Consider the following 21,086-nt stretch of genomic DNA (forward strand, 5'->3'; position numbering starts at 1 on the left):
TGCTGGTTTGAAGAGTAAAATTATACACTTGGGGATCAGGACTGGTTAGTTTGAAATTGTCACAGTATTATTGTACTTTTTGTTATACAAAGTGCCAAACACTACAAGTTTGAGATTTGGTAATAGCTGATACAGAGACATAAATCCTAAATAGAATGATGTATTCTATCTAAGCAAAGATTAGCCTGAGAATAATATACAGATGTATTTTTCTTCATAAATGGAAAGAGTCCATAGCTGCATTCATTACTTTTGGGAATTCAGAACCTGGCCACCAGGAGGAGGCAAAGACACCCTAGCCGAATGCTTAAATATTTCTCCCACTTCCCTCATCCCCCAGTCATTCTTTGTCTTTCGTCCCAGGAGGTTGGCAGAGAAGTTTCAGAAGTTTTCGATAGTCTCTTATGGAGGGTAGTACTCTTCGGCATGGGACTGGAGTTTCAAGTAGTCCTGTCAGCCTCTCAGTGAGAGCATGGATGAAAGTTAGAGTCCAGAGATGCAGGGAGAGTCTTTCTGCGAAACCATCCCGACTCATATTAACAGCTCCATAAGCAATCGGCGTGGATGAGTTTTGCTGCCTGCTTTCTTCACTCAAGTCCATGGCAGAGGCGATGCTACTATCTGTCACACTTGAAGGGCCGTGTTCCTGTTACACGGTGTAGATTCCGGTAAGATCATTTCATTTTACTTTCATTATGATTGTCTTGTATTACAAAGGTTTTCCCGAGAGGCTACCACCTTGCGGGACTAACTATAACTTAGGGTCTCAGTGAGGCTCCTTTTGTATCTTGGAATCAAGAGTTAATATCTCCTGAGGGGGGTTATTGAACAGTTTTTTTTTAATCATGTTTGTTATGTGATTCAACCTGATTATGTGTAGTGTTACTTAGGCTCTTGGCTATGGAACATAACAGCCTTTGGAAGTAACGCGGCTTTTACGGTTGAGCGTGCTTTTTTTGGACTGCACGGTGCACCTGGTGTCTGGGCATGGTCACCTTTTTGGCTCTCCATTTCCCCATTCCTGACAGTGTGGCGACAGAAAATTTCTGGTCCGCTGGTGTCTGGGTCCTAGGAGGTGGCGAGTGCCCCAGCCATTGTGTGTGTCAGGTGCTGTTTACAGTTTCTTATTTGGTCCATTTTTTTATTCAATATCCCAGTTATGGAGGATTCTGATAATGTGGAGACGAACGTCTCTGACTCAGATTCTGTTTCTCGTGAGGAATATGAATTGGCACAGGTGATGCATGCCCTTCAGTTATGTTCAGAATGCCGTTTTAGAGTGCTCAATTCCTCGGGATCGGGAAATCAAGGGGCCACTGAGCCATCCGACTCTGAGGGTTCCGTTCCCCGAGTGGCGAGTTCCCTACCACCAACTCTTACTATACATGCAGGTTACCCAGATTTTGCTTATCCTTCTCTGGAAGGTGGCTTGTTCCCCCCGGAAGTTATAGCACGTTTTAGCATGACCATTGTTATGGCGCTGGCGCATCTGCAACTACCAGAAGTGTGCTTACGATATTGTACGTGTTCTGTTGACCGTGGCTCTTCAGGCATGGGATGGCCTGCTCAGCTCTCCGGGGAAACAACTGTCCCTGAGGCTTCAGGGAGTCAACCGTCGGGGTCGTCTTCTACTCTGGCGAAGCTATGCTGTGCCTTTCGTTATTCACTGGCGCGCCTTTGTGTCCTTTTGAGGAACGTTCTGGCCTTGTTTGAGTATCCTTTTTAGTCCTGAGCTGGAAGAACATGATCCTGGTCCTGCGGGTGTGTCTGTTCTTCTTGGGTGATAATTTACGGGTTGCCTTATCTTTTATTTTAATACGGTTAGGATCATTTTTTTATTTGAGCTCATGTTTATGTATTTCCTTCGGGAATTTTTCTGAAATCGATGCTTACGATTTTTGATCGCTCAGTTTACTTCTATGGAAGTTTGTTTGGTGTGAGGACATGTTAGTCCTATGTTTGTCTGCTGTTTATTCTCCATGTCTGGGGATAACTATTTGCGGCCTTGACAGTATCGACCCTGAGTTTCAGGCTGGTCCTGATTGGGTTTGGACCCTTCTGTCTTGCGCCTATTTCAGACACGTGGCGCCTGTTCTGTCTGGCTGCTCCGGTTGGGGCGCCGAGTGTTTCACATTATTATTTGTGTTATTCCTTTTTTTTCTTTTACAGGTTCAGCTAAGCATTCTGAGAGAGTCTGCGAGGCATGGGGTATTGGTTCAGTTCTTGTTAGCCTCTCTAGCTGGTCGACTGGGACTCAGTGAAGTTCCACTGTGACACACACTGTTTTCCTTTATTTCGTCAGGATTTGGAGTGCGTGGGTTGGAAGTTGGAGGACTCAGGGCCTCCTTGCCGCTGGTTCCTGACGGTCTTGCCTTTCAGGGTTTTCTTGGAATTGTCCTTTTTCTGGACCTGTTCCTCTTGAGGTTCTCTTCCTTCGGATTGAGATTTCTGGACCTTGAGCGTTTCTCCTTAGCGGTTTTGACTGCCTTATGGGGAGGGCAATGTGACTTTTTTCCTACTTCGGAAGTTTGTTGTTTCCCTATCAGGGACATAAGGCTGTGTTGTCTCATTCTCTGAGCTTCGCTTAAGGGTTTTGTTCTACCGGGGTTTGGGATGCTCTGCATTCTTTTTTCTTGGGTGTGGTCCTCTCGTTGCGTACTCTGAGGAGATATGGAGACTTGCCTTTGTTCTACTCGCACTTCGGGTGTCTTTGTCCTCAATGTTCTCCCTTGGTCTCTAGAGTCTTGGCGTGCCTCTGTCGTGCCCTAGCTCCCTTTTGGAGTGTTGGACTTTTGTATGGGGTGTTCTCTTCCTTTTGTGTTGAGATTTGTGAGTGAGTCTTGTTCCCATTCTCCGGGTTAGTCCGGTTATTCCCCTGTGAGGTCTGATTTTTCAGACGGGGTATTCGTGTTCCCCGGGGTGTTGTTTGTTTTAAACAATTCTCAGACTCGGGCCTATAGTTTGGTTTCGGATCTTTCTGGATGTCCGGAAACGTATGATCCTGTGGCTGGTTCGAGGCGAGTTGAGGACTGGCTAGTTGAGACAATCAGGTTTTCTGTGTGTTTTCGGAAACTCTTCTTATGGCCTACCTTGTCCTTCGGGGAGAGTTCTTCTGTGTTCATCAGGACGTCTGGATGATTTTCATTCGGTTTTTGTTTTCATCAGACTATGGCTCATGTCTTGTGAGCATGTGCGCTGTTCTTAAGCATGTGCGCTGTTCTTATATGTGCCCTTCCCTTTGGGGGGGGGGGGGGTTGTTTGTCCTTCTTATGGAGGGGGTTTTCCTCTCTCTGGAGGGCTGTTGTCCTGTCCTGTATGCAGGAGATTGGAACAGGTGTTTTTATCCTGTAAGGGTGTGCAGTTTGCTCTTCTGGGGCTTGTTCTGTTCCATCTGTGGAGATTGGAATCTCCATGTTGAGACTGTCAGTTATGCTGCAGAAGCTGAAGGTTGTGGGTTTGAACCCAGTTAAAAGCTCCTGCTTTCTGATGTATGCTTCTGGTGTCAGCTAGCCTTCCAAAGCGGAAGTTTTAAAAGTTGGTGATTGGGGTCCTTTCTGTGCCCCTGTTTTTCAGACCTGCCTATCGCTTGGGCTGGTCCGATGTGGAGCAGTATCTGAGATCTGTTCAGGTCTTTTGAGGTTCGGTGAGCCTCCTTGAGGTTCTGTGCTTTCTCCATGTTCAAGATAATAGAGGAGGACTGGGGGCTTTTGGATAGCCTGTGCTGTGCCCACTGTTAGTGGATGTTTAGCAGTCTGACGATTAGGTTTTTATATCTCTTTTCAGCTGCTCCTACTTGCCTGCAAGTATTCTATTTCATCCTGGTATGACTGTGGCGTGTGGTGTTGACTCAGGTGTTCGCTAATCTGGATTTGCTGCACATGTTCGATCTCTGAATATTTTGATATTCTGAGTTGTCTTGTGACTTGAGGACTCTGTCTTCAGTTGTCTTTTAGGGTGCAGTTGCACTGTATTTAGGAGAAGTTTTCTTCTTGGTTTCAGATTCCCGGTTTTAACCTTTTTGGTTTCTGTACAATCCGGGGTCTGGGCATTGCCTGCCTTGTTTCTTCAGACCGGTTTGGGTCTCTGTGGGCTTGGCTTGGGCTCGGGGTTCCTTATTTTTATTTTGGAACTGGTTGCACCCTATTTAGAGGCCTTTCTGCAACCCTTAATTTTTCTTCCACGTCTTCTCCTTTTTTGGGGGGAGTTTTCAGTAGTTGATCCCTTTCTCTAGTAAGGGGTGTGTTATTGGGGACCGACTGCTGGACGGTGGTGTCTCCTGGAGGCGTGTTGGCTCAGTCGAGTCTCTATTTCTGCGGTCTCTAGCTAGGCTTATGGATTATCTGTGGGTCAGAGTCCTTTGGGCTTTTCATTTTTCAAAGTTTTCTTGGCTTCGGACTAAGCAGGGTTTTTTGGGTATGGTTTGCAGGCCTGGTGCCCTCAGAAAGGGCCGCCTTTTGTTCCCTCCCGTTTTGCATTCAGTGTCCTCTATAGCTTGGGTATTGTTTTCCCAAAAGTAATGAATGCAGCTGTGGACTCTTTCCATTTATGAAGAAAAACATAAATTATGCTTACCTGATAATTTTCTTTTCTTCATATGGAAAGAGCTCCCCGTCCGTGTTTTTTTCTGTGGGGCATCTGCTATTTTTATTCTTCTGACACCTTTTCACCCTGATATTTCTTCTACTGTTCCTTTTTCATCGGCGTAATGACTGGGGGATGAGGTAAGTGGGAGAGGTATTTAAGCCTTTGGCTGGGGTGTCTTGACCTCCTCCTGGTGGCCAGGTTCTGAATTCCCAAAAGTAATGAATGCAGCTGTGGACTCTTTCCATCTGAAGAAAAGAAAATTATCAGGCAAGCATAATTTATGTTTTTTAAAGTTATGTTAGTTAAATACTAAAAAAAGCAAGTGTAAAGTTCAAATGCCCATAAAGTAATGGGTGCTGCCATATTGTAACCTAGGTTTTACTTCTTTGCTGAGGTTAATTAGGAACAGTTTAAAATGGGTTGCTGTAGTGTGCAGTCAATGACTGAATCTGGACTGACAATTTTAATAGGATTTATAATGCCAACAGTTTTCAGAATTAAGTTACATGAAATGGTTATTAAATTATATTACAAATTTGCTTTACTGTATATAGTTTAAATGTTTTATACAATCTTAAAGTGTTTAATATCTCAAAATGGAGACTGCCTCTCTCTTCTACCTGCTGACTAATTAACTGACTGATATTCTTGTGTTGCAGGCAACTGGTCTCCATTTCAGACATACGGATAATGTGATCCAATGGCTTAACGCAATGACTGAGATTGGCCTGCCAAAGGTGCGTCTGTGAGACATAAAGCAAATAATGTTTATGGTGTATGCATAAGCTCTGTCAGGGGTGATCAGTTACTCTTAGAAATTAAAATGGGTAGGAAGAAATTGTAATATAAATGTAATATAAATGTAAAAACAGCAAGTGAACATATTTCATAATTGTTTGGTTGAAGCTGTTCATTTATATTACAACTAGCAGCAACTGCTTACTAAATACTGCAGTACTCCTTCACATTGGCTAACAGATACAATATCCACTGATGTATTGTGAAAAGGGACAGGGTTCTACAAGTCTGTCAAGAATGATAACATATTAAGTTATTCAGAACAAAAACTCAGTTTGAATACAAAGCAAAAAACCTGTTATATTTTAAAGTCAATGTCCATTTAAAGGGACACTAAACCCATTTTTTTATTTCATGATTCAGATAGAGCATGCAATTTAAGCAACTTTCTAATTAACTCCTACTATCACATTTTCTTCAATCTCTTGGTATCTTTATTTAAAAAGCAGGAATTTAAAGCTTAGGAGCCAGCCCATTTTAGGTTCAGCATCCTGGATAGTGCTTGCTTATTGGTAGACACCTTTAGGAAACCAATAAGCAAGCACAACCCAGGTTCTGAACTAAAAATGGGCCAGCTCTTAAGCTTTACATTCCTGCTTTTTAAATGAAGATAGCAAGAGAACTAAGAAAATTTGATAATAGGAGTAAATTAGAAAGTTGCTTTATTTGAAAAAGGCATCTAAGCTTTTTGTTTGATTCAGAACTCTGGACAGCACTTTTTTATTGGTGGATGAATTTATCCACCAATCAGCAAGAACAACCCAGGTTGTTTACCAAAAATGGGCCGGCATCTAAACTTAAATTCTTGCATTTCAAATAAAGATACCAAGAGAATAAAGAAAATTGGATAATGGGAGTAAATTAGTTTGTTGCTTAAAATGTCATGCTCTATCTGAATCACAAAAGAAAAATTTGGGTTCAGTGTCCCTTTAAGGAACATAAAGAGTAATTAAATATAGTAGAATTGCATAATCAACAAGTGTGTAATAAAAATACAATGCAATAGCACTTACTCTGAATGTCAAATGAGCTGTATTTTTTCTGACAAATGTATTATTTTTTCCCCATTTTCCACCCCTGTATCATGTGACAGACATCAGCCAATCACAGGCTAGTTTACGTATACACTGTGAACTTGTGCACATGCTCAGTAAGAGCTGGCGCCTCAGAAAATGTGCCTGTAAAAAGACTGTGCAAAATGTTATAATTAAAAAGTAAATTAGATTCAAGAATGCCTGGAATAAGCATGAGGACATTTTAGGAAATGTGTGGTGATTCCACAGTTGGGAGGTATAATATATATTTTAACATAGTTTACCAATGGTCATGTGTATGCATTATAAACTTTTTTAAAGGAAATATGGACATACTTGTTTGGCCTATGTTTCGTGTCTGCGTTTCTATGTTTCTAATAGACAAGTCATTCAGTTTATAACTATTTCCACTTTTATTTCATTCAGATCTTTTACCCAGAGACTACAGACATTTATGATAGGAAAAATATGCCCCGCTGCATATATTGCATCCACGCCTTGAGGTAAGTGCTTTGCCTAAAACTAATCTTTTATTCTGTGACAGCTTTGCAAAAAAATCTATACACTGAGTCCAAAGGGAAATCCTTACAGGCATGTGCTAGTGGAATATATGTATAGGTTTGATGTTTTGGCAGGAATGTCAGTACTTTTGCAAGAACTTATGGGTGTGGCATTTTACATACATTTTTTCCTCTTCTGCTACAAATATTTCCAGCACAACTTGAGATTTTTATGCATTTGCTGTTTTCAGTTGGATTTATATGCTATTTATAGACTGATTGTTCATTCCGATTGAGTAATGTGCAAAATGGGTCTCTCTAATGAAAAAGAATGTTTACATACACTTTAAAAATACATTTTTTTACTCGCAGTAACCTTCATTTGTAGCATTTCCTAAATTAAAAATCAAATTATGTTCTGCAGTTATTATATTTTAACTATGAGGAGAAAAATAAAAATCCTTTACTACTAGTTAATAATATAAGAATGCTTTTTTTTTTTATACGATCTCAGCTGTCAACAGTATTTTTGTTGTGTATTACTGACTTTTAGGTTTGCGTAGAGATGTTAGATTCAGGTTGCTACAAATATAGCACAAAAAATGAATCTCTGCTGCTGGTTAAAATTACTTCATAGCAGATCCTGTTTGTGCCTGATGATATGTTGCAAGGTTCTCAGAGGGTGTGGCAGTACTTTGCAGCTCAAATTAAAGGGACAGTAAAGTCAAATTGAACTTTTATGATTATGTATGATTCAGATAGAGCGTGCAATTTTAAACAACTTTCCAAATTACTTATTTTATCTAATTTGATTCATTCTCTTGTTATCCTTTGTTATGCCTAGATAGGCTCAGAAGCAGCAATGCATTACTGGGAGCTTGCTGCTGATTGGTGACTGCCTATATATTCCTATTGTCATGGGCTCACCCAGGGCTAGATTACGAGTGGAGTGCAATATTTTGCTTAGACAAGCGTGCTCCACTCAGTAGAAGTGTGGCACAAATACTCTCAAAAAGAGAGAAAATACCTATAAGCTGTGAGTGCAGCTTAATTAGTATCTGATGGACAGGAAAAACAAGATAAATATGATATATATTTAATTAATACAATAAAAGCAATACAATCGCACAATGTTATCAAACAAAAAACAGAAATGTAGTGTCAAATACAAGATGAAATCCAATACGCAAAACACAGCTTGCATATAATCCAAAAAAAAAAAAAAAAACTTCCCACAGGGCTTCCAAGTTACAATGTGGATATGGATACCGGGGTTGCTGGAATATAAGAAAAATCCCAATCACCAAAACAGAAGCAGATCCACAGATAAGGCATTACGTCTTACTTACACCGGGATGTATATTACTTTGTCCATAAGTGGCGAATTTCCCCCTCCATGCTAAGAGCAGTCTACAGAGAAGCAATAGAACACTAATCTTTAGAGCTTGAGAAAGGCCATTGCGAGCCAAAACGCGTTGCTCTAATCAAGTCCCACATCAGCTTCTGTAGTTTGGAACTAAAAGTATTGGCATACCGGTGCGGATCTGCAGAAGCCGACTACGATACACTTGGAGGGGGAAATTTGCCACTTATGGACAAAGCAATATACATCCCGGTGTAAGTAAGACGTAATGCCTTACCTGTGGATATGGTTCTGTTTTTGGTGATTGGGATTTTTCTTATATTCCAGCAACCCCAGTATCCATATCCACATTGTAACTCAAAAACGCTGTGGGAAGTTTTTCATTTTTGGACTATAAGCAAGCTGTTTTTTGCTTATTGCATTTGATCCTGTATTTGATACTACGGGGCCTATCTATCAAACTCCGGATAGAGCTTGAGGCCCCGTGTTTCTGGGAGCCTGCAGGCTCGCCAGATACACCAGTTATGAAGCAGCGGTCTAAATACCGCTGCTCCATAACCCGTACGCCTGCTCTGAGCAGGCGGACAGACATCGCCGCAATTCAACCCGATCGAGTACGATCGGGTTGATTGACACCCCCCTTGATTGGCCGCGATTCTGCAGGGGGCGGCGTTGCACCAGCAGCTCTTGTGAGCTGCTGGTGCAATACTGAATACGGAGAGCGTATTGCTCTCCGTATTCAGCGACGTCTGGCGGACCTGATCCGCACTGTCGGATCAGGTCCGCCAGACTTTGATAAATAGAGGCCATTATGTCTCTTTTTTTTGTGTGTGATAACAACAATTTTCATCGCGTTTATTGTATTAATTAAATGTACAATTTGTATCTTATTTTCTCTTGTAAGATGTATCGAGTCCACGGATTCATCCTTACTTGTGGGATATTCTCCTTCCCAACAGGAAGTGGCAAAGAGAGCACCCACAGCAGAGCTGTCTATATAGCTCCTCCCTTAGCTCCACCCCCAGTCATTCTCTTTGCCTACTCTAAGAAACTAGGAAGGGCAGAGCGAGTGTGGTGACAAAAATGTTAGTTTTTTATTTCTCAAGCAAAAGTTTGTTATTTTAAATGGTACCGGTGTGTACTATTTACTCTCTGGCAGAAAAGGGATGAAGATTTCTGCAAGGAGGATTATGATCTTAGCACTTTGTAACTAAGATCCACTGCTGTCCTCACAAGGGCTGAAGAGTACAGGAAAACTTCAGTTGGGGGAACGGTTTGCATGCTAAGCTGCATATGAGGTATGTTCAGTCTAAATTTTTTTCTAGACAGACTGTGTTAATTCTAGAAAAGGCTGGCAATATCCCCATGAGGGAAGGGTAAGCTGTATTCAGACACTTGGATAGGAATTTCAGCTTGCTTGAAGGGCTCATAAGTTACTGGTGACACTGTTAGGAAAAAACGTTTTTGTTTGTTCAGTAAATTATGCAATTATAACATTTTTTTGAAGGGACTAAAGGGGTCATTGTGGCTTGTTTTAGGTTTTTTTTAACCCATATGGTTAATTAAGAGACACTCAGGTGTCTTTCTAATAGGCCTCAAAACATTGAGTGAGGTGGGAGGGGCCTATTTTTGCGCCTCAGTTGCGCAGTTTCTTTTCCTTAGAGACATCCAACTGCTTCTCCAGTGGTTCCTGCTGTTTTTGAGGGCTGTAAAGGAGGGTTTTTCCTCACAAATCGTTCTGAAGGGCAGGTAGGTGCCATAGCAGAGCTGTGGCAAGGTGCTGAAAGTCTTTTTTACCGGTTTTGACGTTTTTTCAATCCGGTTTTGCCATTAAGGGGTTAATTGTTTATTTGCATAGCTGTGCAAAGTTACTAAGGCTGTTTTGCAGAACTTGTGCAGCTTTTTTTCTCTTAAAGGCACAGTACCGTTTTATTTCTAAGTGTTATTTACTTTGATTACAGTGTTTTCCAAGCTTGCTTGTTACATTACTAGCCTGTTTAACATGTCTGACACCAAGGAAAATCCTTGTTCAGTATGTTTGGAAGCCATTGTGGAACCCCCTCTTAGAATATGTCCCAATTGTACTGATATGTCTATAAATTATAAAGAACATATATTAGCACTTAAAAATAGAGCAATAGATGATTCTCAGTCAGAAGTAAATGAGGGTTCGCCATCTAGCTCTACCCAAGTGTCACAACCAGTAATGCCCTCACAAGTGACGCCAAGTACCTCTAGTGCGTCGAATTCATTTACTTTACAAGACATGGCCACAGTTATGAATACAACCCTCACAGAGGTTTTATCCAAACTGCCTAGTTTAGAAGGAAAGCGGGACAGCTCTGGGTTAAGGAAAAATGCTGAGCCGTCTCATGCTTTAGTAGCCGTATCTGATATGCCCTCACAATGCTCCGAAGGGGTGAGGGATTTGTTATCTGAGGGAGAAATTTCTGATTCAGGAAAGACGCTTCCTCAGACAGATTCTGATATGACGGCATTTAAATTTAAGCTTGAACACCTCCGCTTATTGCTTAGGGAGGTATTAGCAACTCTATATGATTGTGACCCTATAGTGGTCCCAGAGAAATTGTGTAAAATGGATAAATACTTAGAGGTTCCTGTTTACACTGATGTTTTTCCAGTCCCTAAGAGGATTGTGAATATTATTGCTAAGGAGTGGGATAGACCAGGTATTTCGTTCACTCCCCCTTCTGTTTTTAAGAAAATGTTTCCCATATCTGACACCATAAGGGACTCATGGCAGACAGTTCCTAAGGTGGAGGGAGATATTTCTACTCTTGCTAAGCGTACAACTATACCTATCGAAGACAGTTGTGCTTTCAAAGATCCTATGGATAAAAAATTAGAGGGTCTCTTGAAGAAAATTTTTGTTCATCAAGGTTTTTCTCTCCAACCTATTGTGTGCATTGTTCCTGTAACGACTGCAGCTGCTTTCTGGTTTGAGGCTCTAGAGGAGGCTCTTCAAATGGAGACTCCATTAGAGGAGATTATGGACAGAATTAAGACCCTTAAGTTGGCTAATTCTTTTATTACAGATGCCGCATTTCAACTGGCTAAATTAGCTGCAAAGAATTCAGGTTTTGCCATTTTAGCACGCGGGGCGTTATGGCTTAAGTCCTGGTCTGCTGATGTGTCATCTAGATCTAAACTTTTGAACATTCCTTTCAAAGGTAAGACCCGATTCGGGCCTGAACTGAAAGAGATTATTTCAGACATCACTGGAGGGAAAGGTCATGCCCTCCCTCAGGATAGATCAAATAAGATGAGGACCAAACAGAATAATTTTCGTTCCTTTCGGAACTTTAAGAGTGGTCCCGCTTCAGCTTCCTCTACTGAAAAGCAAGAGGGGAATTTTGCCCAATCCAAGTCAGTCTGGAGACCTAACCAGGCTTAGAACAAGGGTAAACAGGCCAAGAAGCCTGCAGCTGCTTCTAAAACAGCATGAAGGGGTAGCCCCTGATCCGGGACCGGATCTAGTAGGGGGCAGACTCTCTCTCTTCACTCAGGCTTGGGCGAGAGATGTTCACGATCCCTGGGCTTTAGAAATCGTGTCCCAGGGATATCTTCTGGAATTCAAAGACTCCCTTCCAAGGGGTAGATTTCACATTTCTCGATTGTCTGTAAACCAGACAAAGAGAGAGGCATTCTTACACTGTGTAGAAGACCTACATACCATGGGGGTGATCCGCCCAGTCCCAATAGAGGAACAGGGGCTAGGGTTTTATTCAAACCTGTTTGTGGTTCCCAAAAAAGAGGGATCTTTCAGACCAATCTTGGATCTCAAAATTCTAAACAAGTTGCTCAAGGTTCCATCATTCAAGATGGAGACTATTCGGACTATTCTACCTCTGATCCAGGAGGGTCAATATATGACTACCGTGGACTTAAAGGATGCGTATCTACACATCCCTATTCACAGAGATCATCATTAATTTAAACAGGCATTACCAGTTTGTGGCCCTTCCCTTCGGGTTGGCCACAGCTCCCAGAATTTTCACAAAAGTGCTAGGGTCCCTTTTGGCGGTTCTGCGACCACGGGGCATAGCAGTGGCGCCTTATCTAGGCGACATCTTAATTCAGGCGTCGACTTTCCAGCTAGCCAAGTCTCACACGGACATCGTGTTGGCTTTTCTGAGAGCTCACGGGTGGAAGGTGAACATAAAAAAAGAGTTCTCTTTTCCCTCTTACAAGAGTTTCCTTCCTAGGGACTCTGATAGACTCGGTAGAAATGAAAATATTTTTGACGGAGGTCAGAAAATTAAAACTCTTAACCACTTGCCGAGCTCTTCATTCCATTCCTCGGCCATCAGTGGCTCAATGTATGGAGGTAATCGGACTCATGGTAGCGGCAATGGACATAGTTCCTTTTGCCCGCCTACACCTCAGACCACTTCAACTATGCATGCTCAAACAGTGGAATGGGGATTATGCAGATTTATCTCCTCAACTGCATCTGGACCAGGGGACCAGAGACTCTCTTCTCTGGTGGTTGTCTCAGGACCACCTGTCTCAGGGAATGTGTTTCCTGCAGGCCAGAGTGGCTCATTGTAACGACAGATACCAGCCTGCTAGGCTGGGATGCAGTCTGGAACTCCCTGAAAGCACAGGGCTTATGGTCTCAGGAGGAAGCTCTCCTCCCGATAAACATTCTAGAACTGAGAGCGATATTCAATGCGCTTCAGGCGTGGCCTCGGCTTGCTGCGGCCAAATTCATCAAGTTTCAGTCGGACAACATCACGACTGTAGCTTATATCAATCATCAAGGAGGAACAAGGAGTCCTCTAGCAATGATGGAGGTAACCAAAATAATCCGGTGGGCAGAGGATCACTCTTGCCATCTCTCAGCAATCCACATCCCAGGGGTAGAGAACTGGGAGGCGGATTTTCTAAGTCGTCAGACTTTTCATCCGGGGGAGAGGGAACTCCATCCGGAGGTATTTGCCCAGCTGATTCAGCTATAGGGCACACCAGAATTGGATCTGATGGCGTCTCGTCAGAATGCCAAACTTCCTTGTTACGGGTCCAGGTCCCGGGATCCCAAGGCGGTACTGATAGATGCTCTAGCAGTGCCTTGGTCCTTCAATCTGGCCTATGTATTTCCACCGTTTCCTCTCCTCCACGTCTGGTTGCCAGAATCAAGCAGGAGAGAGCTTCAGTAATTCTGATAGTACCTGCGTGGCCACGCAGGATTTGGTATGCAGACCTAGTGGACATGTCCTTGGTTCCACCGTGGACTCTGCAAATGAGGCGGGACCTTCTAATCCAAGGTCCGTTCAAGCATCCAAATCTAATTTCTCTGCATCTGACTGCTTGGAGATTGAACGCCTGATTCTATCAAAGCGTGGTTTCTCTGAGTCGGTCATTGATACCCTGATTCAGGCTAGAAAGCCTGTCACCAGGAAGATCTATCATAAGATTTGGCGCAAATATCTTTATTGGTGTGAATCCAAAGGTTTCTCGTGGAGTAAGATTAGGATTCCTAGATTATTGTCTTGGTTTGGAGAAGGGATTATCTGCTAGTTCCTTAAAAGGACAAATATCTGCTTTGTCTATTCTACTACACAAACGTCTGGCAGATGTCCCAGACGTTCAAGCATTTAGTCAGGCTTTGGTCAGAATCAAGCCTGTATTTAAACCTGTTGCTCCGCCATGGAGCCTAAACTTAGTTCTTAAAGTTCTTCAAGGGGTTCCGTTTGAACCTTTGCATTCCATAGATATTAAGCTTCTATCTTGAAAAGTTTTGTTTTTAGTAGCTATCTCTTCGGCTCGAAGAGTTTTTGAGCTATCTGCTTTACAATGTGATTCCCCTTACCTTGTTTTTCATGAAGATAAGGTGGTTTTGCATACCAAACCTTCTTAAGGTTGTTTCTAATAAGAATATCAGTCAAGAGATTGTGGTTCCTTCTCTGTGTCCTAATCCTTCATCTAAGAAGTAACGTCTGTTACACAGTCTTGATGTGGTTCGTGCTTTAAAGTTCTACTTACAAGCAACTAAAGATTTTCGTCAAACATCTTCTTTGTTTGTTGTTTATTCTGGTAAACGGAGAGGTCAAAGGGCTACGGCTACCTCTCTTTCCTTTTGGCTGAAAAGCATCATCCGTTTGGCCTAGGAGACTGCTGGACAGCAGCCTCCTGAAAGAATTACTGCTCATTCTACTAGAGCTGTGGCTTCCACATGGTCTTTTAAAAATGAGGCTTCTGTTGAACAGATTTGTAAGGCGGCGACTTGGTCTTCGCTTCATATTTTTTTCCAAATTTTACAATTTTTATACTTTTGCTTCTTCGGAGGCTATTTTTGGGAGAAAGGTTCTACAAGCAGTGGTGCCTTCCGTTTAAGGTCCCTGTCTTGTCCCTCCTTTCATCCGTGTCCTAAAGCTTTGGTATTGGTATCCCACAAGTAAGGATGAATCCGTGGACTCGAGACATCTTACAAGAGAAAACATAATTTATGATTACCTGATAAATTTATTTCTCTTGTGATATATCGAGTCCAAGGCCCGCCCTGTTTTTTAAGACAGGCATATATATTTTTATTTTAAAACTTTGAGTCACCACTGCACCCTATAGTTTCTCCTTTTTCTTCCTAGCCTTCGATTGAATGACTGGGGGGTGGAGCTAAGGGAGGAGCTATATAGAAAGCTCTGCTGTGGGTGCTCTCTTTGCCACTTCCTGTTGGGAAGGAGAATATCCCACAAGTAAGGATGAATCCTTGGACTTGATACATCACAAGAGAAATAAATTTATCAGGTAAGCATAAATTATGTTTTTCCTGTCCATCAGATACTAATTAAGCTGCACTCGCAGCACATATGTATTTTCTCTCTTGTTGAGAGTATTTGAGAGGGTACTTTTTCATATACCTTTTTGTTTTTAGTATACACTTCTACAGCACAGAGAGCTAACTTTTTTATTGCAAGTGTGGTGGTTTTATGTTTAGTCTGACCTCTGGTTAATTGCACTTAGCGCAAAGTGAAACCGCAAGCTCACAGTCATATTAACCAGCCACTTGTAATGGCTGGTTGTTTACATGCACCTGTAAACAGGCATATTTGCACTTTACGGGCGCACATTAAGATAGCGCTCCACTTGTAATCCCCTAATGTCCTGAGCCAGCTTCTTGCAGTGCTTTGCTACTCCTTCAACAGAGTATACCAAGAGAATGAAGCAAATTTGATAATATAAATACATCTGAAAGTTTTTCTACATTGTGTGCTCTGTCTGAATCATGAGAGAACATTTTGGATTTCATAACCTGTTAAGCCTTGTGCTGTATATGATCTCTATTTTCTTGCTTACAAAACACTCTGATCCGACAGACCTTTGTTAAATAGGCCCCTCTGAATCATGTTTTAAATAACATTTAATTCACTTCTTAAAATTTCACCAGCTATCAAATATGCAAGAGGCAGTCTATGATCAAAAATGGTTTACACTCTTATTGTGATTAAAACGGCTGCATAGATATACTTTATGGCTAGCTATAGAATAATGCATTTTATTAATATATTTTAGCCATTTATAAGTGTTTATAATATCCCTATTCCACTTTAATCACTCATTAACTGGTAACTGCTGGTATTAAATACTGTTACAGGGCATGATGTTCAAAAACTCGCCGACATGGAGAGAAATCTCGCCAAATGTTTGGGGGATTTTTTTTGAGCATTATTTTGCAATGTAGGTGTCTCTCCTTCACATCCAGAACTCATAGAGAGATAAACGACTCCCAAGAAAAAATTTGCTTCTTTAAAAGCCTTTGAGGGACCTGGCAGGACTGACGAGACGTATTAGATCATCTCGCCAGAGTAGCTAGGTTTAAATCATTAGGCCCATAGTGATAAATTGATAGCCAGCCCTATTGTGGGCTAGATTACGAGTGAAGCAATATTTATCGCTCGTGCGTTAACTCCGCTAGAAATACGTTTTTTTTTGCGTGCGTCGGGTAGTGCGCACATTACATGATGAAATTAAAAAGTTTTTGCTCGTGCGCTAACCTCACGCATGTAATAAGCATATACATACAGTACATATTTTGACATATATATGTGTGTATCTCTGTTAAAGCCCTTTGCAGTCCTCATATCTTTTTGTATTCAATTTTTTTTAAATTTCTATCAGATTTTTTATTTAGATGTTTTTTTCCCACTTTAAAGTCGAGCGTAACAGTTAACCAGAGCTCTGAAGTCACGTTTTCCTGACGTGCGTTAAATTCAGTTGCGCTCAAGCAGACGAGTTTACTTTCAACTCGTAATATGCGCAATACTCCTGACGTAATATACCCATTTTCTCTTGCGCGTAACAGCGTGCCACTCGTAATCTAGCCTTGTATGCTTAAATTGTGTATTTTTGGCCCTCCATTTTTAATAAGCTTCTTGGCAATACATGAATGAAGAATGCTACTGGTACCGGCATAGCTACTGAAGAAAAGAGAAAAATAACAATGAATAAAGATTGTGTCTCCAAACCAGAAAATTCTTGTTAAAATAAGTCTTACTCATATCCAGCTGGTTACCAGAATACAAAAATGTTTCAGGAATTTTCCAGATGTGCAGCTACAGTAATGAGAAACACATAATGTGTTTTGTTAACCGATTATTTCTTGTAATCTAATTAAAAAAATGTTTGTGAGGTAAACTGTTGTGGATTACCTAAACTCGTTACATAAACTCACATGAACAAGATTGTCTGTATTTTCTGCTAAATGTCATGCAAAGAGTTCCATACCTTCATTAATAAGTCAAAATTTAAAATGTATTTTCTGTGTTTTTCTAAATGATTATTTATTGTTTGTTGTGCATTTTCTTGCCATGGGAAATGTTAGGTTGGGAGAAGATGAACAACTTGTAATAATGCAGGTGCAAATGAAGTGAATGTAGGTGCTCACCCAAAGGGAGGTGGGAGACTTGATGGCCAGTTAGTGAGAAGTATAGGCAGATGTGTATAGAATGAATACACATGGAGGTTTGTGCATGAAGAGAGCATTGTATGTGGGATAGAAGAAGTGACAGTCCCTACAGGTTGATGTGGTTTGACAAATGAGATGATAGTAGGGAAGCCGTAACTGCAGCCCTGCTTTTCACATTCTGCTCTTTTGCTTTCTGTCCAAACATTTAAAGGACCACTAAACACAGTACAATGGAATAATTGACAAATACACAATAAAAAAACAACAATGTAATAGCTCCTACTTTGAATTGGAAATGAGGAGTAGAATCATTTCTGGCAAATTTAAAAGTTAATCCAATTTTCTCTCCCCCTGTATAATGTGACAGCATTCAGCCAATCACAAAATGCATATAGGTATTTACTGTGCACTTTTGCACATGCTCAGTAGGAGCTGGAGCCTGAGAAAGTGTGCATATAAAAATGTGCATATTTTGATAGTTTTTTTTAATATTATTAATTGCATGTTTAATCTGAATCGTCAAACGTTTAATTTTAACTTTAGTGGCCCTTTAATCTTTTATTTCATATTACCAGTACAGAGTTTCCTTGATACTGTGAAATAGTGTGGAAAACTGTGAAGGAACCCCCTTAACACTTATGATACCTGCAGTCCTCCCCCAGAGACCCACTAGCCCCCTCTCTCTAATCTACTTTTAGCTGCATTATCTAGACTTTCTCTCTCCAGGGGCAGTTTCTTTAAATAGTCCTCATGAATAGAGTCTCATGTCATTGTGAATATGGTCTCATCTAGTTGTACGACAATAAATAAACTCACTACCATGCCAACATCACTACAGTAGTAGCCATGCATAAGCTCAGAGAATGGCCAGAAGTCACCCAAAAGGTTGTCCTTACTTTGTAATGTTTACCTATGAGAGGGTGTACTAGCACATATATACATGAATGCCTCTTGTAGCATGTGCAGAACAGGCCCTGTCATTAGTACAGGATCATTTAATAAATGCTAAAAGAAATGTGTTTTCACTTTTTGTCCTATACTGTAAATTGATTGATTTCTGTACCATTTGTCTCGCAGCTTGTACCTGTTTAAGCTAGGACTGGCACCACAAATTCAGGACCTGTATGGGAAAGTAGAATTTACAGGTGAGATTTCATTAATATTTTATATTGCTCTCATTTTTATGGGCTATTTTTGTGAGAGGACGTTATTACTAAACAGCTGCAAAAGTGAAGTGAGTGTGTTGTCTGCATGTGGCCTTGGCTCTCTGATACAATTGCAGGTAGAGCAATTACATTATATATATTGTTGACAGTTTTGAGCCATAACAGTTTACCTTAAAATGTCAGTGACATCTTCTTTTTTGCATTTATTAAAGGGATATGAAACCCACATTTTTCTTTCATGATACAGATAGAGCATGTGATTTTAAACAACTTTCTAAGTTTCTTCTATTATCAATTTTCCTTTGTTCTCTCTGTATATTTTGTTGAAAAGCAGGGATGTATGCTTAGGAGCCGACCCATTTCTGGAGCACTATATGGCAGCAGTTTTGCAAGAATGATATCCAATTGCAAGAGCACGAGATGGCAGCACTATTTCATGCCGTGTAGTGCTCCAGATGCCTACCTAGGTAGCCTTTTAACACAGAATAGCATGGGAACAAAGCACATGTGATTATGGAAGTAAATTGGAGACCGTTTGTTTTAAATTGGATGCTCCTGTCAATCACAGAAGAACATTTTGGGGTTTCATATCCCATTGAGCATTTTTTTTTATTACAATCTCATAGTGTCACACTGTCTTTATATTGGCCAGTTATAATAGTTTGGAAGTCAAAATTCTAGAATCTTTCTGTACTTTCTGTGAAAAGCAATAAATTGAAGTTTGTCATTTAGACCATACATTCTATTCACTGGCTTTATATTTATGGTGAATGTTTCTGAAATCAATTTTGTTTTCATCACAGCGGAAGAGATTGATATTATGAAAAGTGAATTGGAGAAGTATGGAATTCAGATGCCAGCCTTTGGTAAAATTGGAGGCATTCTGGCCAGTGAATTATCTGTGGACGAAGCTGCATGTAAGTACACGTTTTATCACTATTGTTAAAGGGACTTAGACGTAAATAATATGCACAGGCCCAGCATACTACTGTAACGTCACAATATAAATAGGTCATATTTTAGTCTTTTATAACGGGCTGATCAGCCTCTTTTGCTTGCCCCAGGTGCCAATCTCAGAGGCTACTAAGTCGTTGATAGGTAAGTACTCCGTTGTGCACAAGCATGATAAACAAGTTTGTGCATGAGGTATACCCATCGGGCAGTGCCTTTCTAGGCTCTGAGATTGGCACTAGACATTTGCAGTTTTTTTTTTAAAATGCAGAACACTGCTCTGTATTTTACTTTGCTGGTGATTATTTAATGTGACATGATGGATATTATGTTTTTCTGTGCCATTTCTGTAGATTTTATTAATTCATAGGAACCATATTTTAACCTAATCTAGACGATAGCCATTTCCTGGAAAAAGACTGCAATATTGGAAATACAAATTACTTTCTAGGCACATTAGGCACACGGCAAATAGTCCAACTGGAAATATTTGTCAAGCTAAAAAAATGTTATCTTGAGTAGATTAAATAAGTTTTATGTATAATATTAATTTTGTTTTAGATTATTTGTGTGTGTTGTACAATGAGATAAAAAATACGTATTAAAGAGTTTCTAATTAATTTAGCATTTACATTGCTGACATTTTATTTATCACTGGATGTACAGTTGTATCTTCACACAGCAGCATAGAATGTGGAATTATCCCCATTAATTAAATATGCAATTTACTTGTCTCTGTTTTACAGTACACGCAGCTGTAATTGCAATCAATGAAGCCATTGACCACGGGGTCCCTGAAGAAACGTTTACTGCACTTAAAAATCCCAATGCCATGCTAGTAAATCTTCATGAGCCTCTGGCTACTGTTTATCAAAACACACTTTACCAAGCAAAGCATCATAAAATGGAGAATGCTAAAAAACGGGTAAGATAACAGCCTTTCACTAGGGTTACTATTTTGCATGCTAGTTTAACCCCTTGACTGCTAGAGAGGCTGCAGCACATTATTGTACAATGTGTTACAACCATGGTAGTTAAACAGGTATTTCTTTCATGTAATTGGCAAGAGTCCATGAGCTAGTGACGTATGGGATATACATTCCTACCAGGAGGGGCAAAGTTTCCCAAACCTCAAAATGCCTATAAATACACCCCTCACCACACCCACAATTCAGTTTTTACAAACTTTGCCTCCTACGGAGGTGGTGAAGTAAGTTTGTGCTAGATTTCTACATTGATATGCGCTTCGCAGCATGCTGAAGCCCAGTTTTCCTGTCAGAGTGCAGTGAATGACTGAGGGATGTGAAGGGAGTATTGCCTATTGAATGCTATGGTCATCATTGGGGATCTATTTAATAGGTTCTCTGTTATCGGTCGTAGAGATTCTTCTCCTACCTCCCTTTTCAGATCGACGATATACTCTTATATACCTTTACCTCTGCTGATTCTCGTTTCAGTACTGGTTTGGCTATCTACTATATGTAGATGAGTGTCTTTTGGTAAGTATGTCTTATTTTATTTATGACACTCTCAGCTATGGTTTGGCACTTTATATGTAAAGTTCTAAATATATGTTTTATACTTATATTTGCCATGATTCAGGTTAATCAGTATATTTCCTTCTTACATACTGTCAGTTTCATTTTTGGGAAATGCATATGAATAAAAAATGTTCTTACCTGAAAATTTTTCAAATTTGACTTTTCTTTCTAAATTGCGGGCTGTTAGGCTCGCGGGTGCAAAAAATGCTAGAATTTATTGCGT

The 21,086-nt window shown here is 40.6% G+C and overlaps 1 protein-coding gene across 1 annotated transcript in view; it reads left to right on the forward strand.

Annotated features, from left to right (window-relative positions):
• The window catches only part of IQGAP1 (IQ motif containing GTPase activating protein 1), a 274,725-nt gene that overhangs the window by 143,492 nt on the left and 110,147 nt on the right, over window positions 1–21,086 (forward strand). Inside the window, exons 4-8 of the mRNA XM_053717739.1 lie at window positions 5,244–5,321; window positions 6,843–6,919; window positions 18,283–18,350; window positions 19,175–19,288; window positions 20,069–20,247. Of these exons, the coding sequence (XP_053573714.1) occupies window positions 5,244–5,321; window positions 6,843–6,919; window positions 18,283–18,350; window positions 19,175–19,288; window positions 20,069–20,247 (516 nt within the window). The remainder of the gene's footprint in view (window positions 1–5,243; window positions 5,322–6,842; window positions 6,920–18,282; window positions 18,351–19,174; window positions 19,289–20,068; window positions 20,248–21,086) is intronic.

The sequence above is a fragment of the Bombina bombina genome, chromosome 6, assembly GCF_027579735.1.
Source record: "Bombina bombina isolate aBomBom1 chromosome 6, aBomBom1.pri, whole genome shotgun sequence".
Lineage (NCBI taxonomy): Eukaryota > Metazoa > Chordata > Amphibia > Anura > Bombinatoridae > Bombina > Bombina bombina.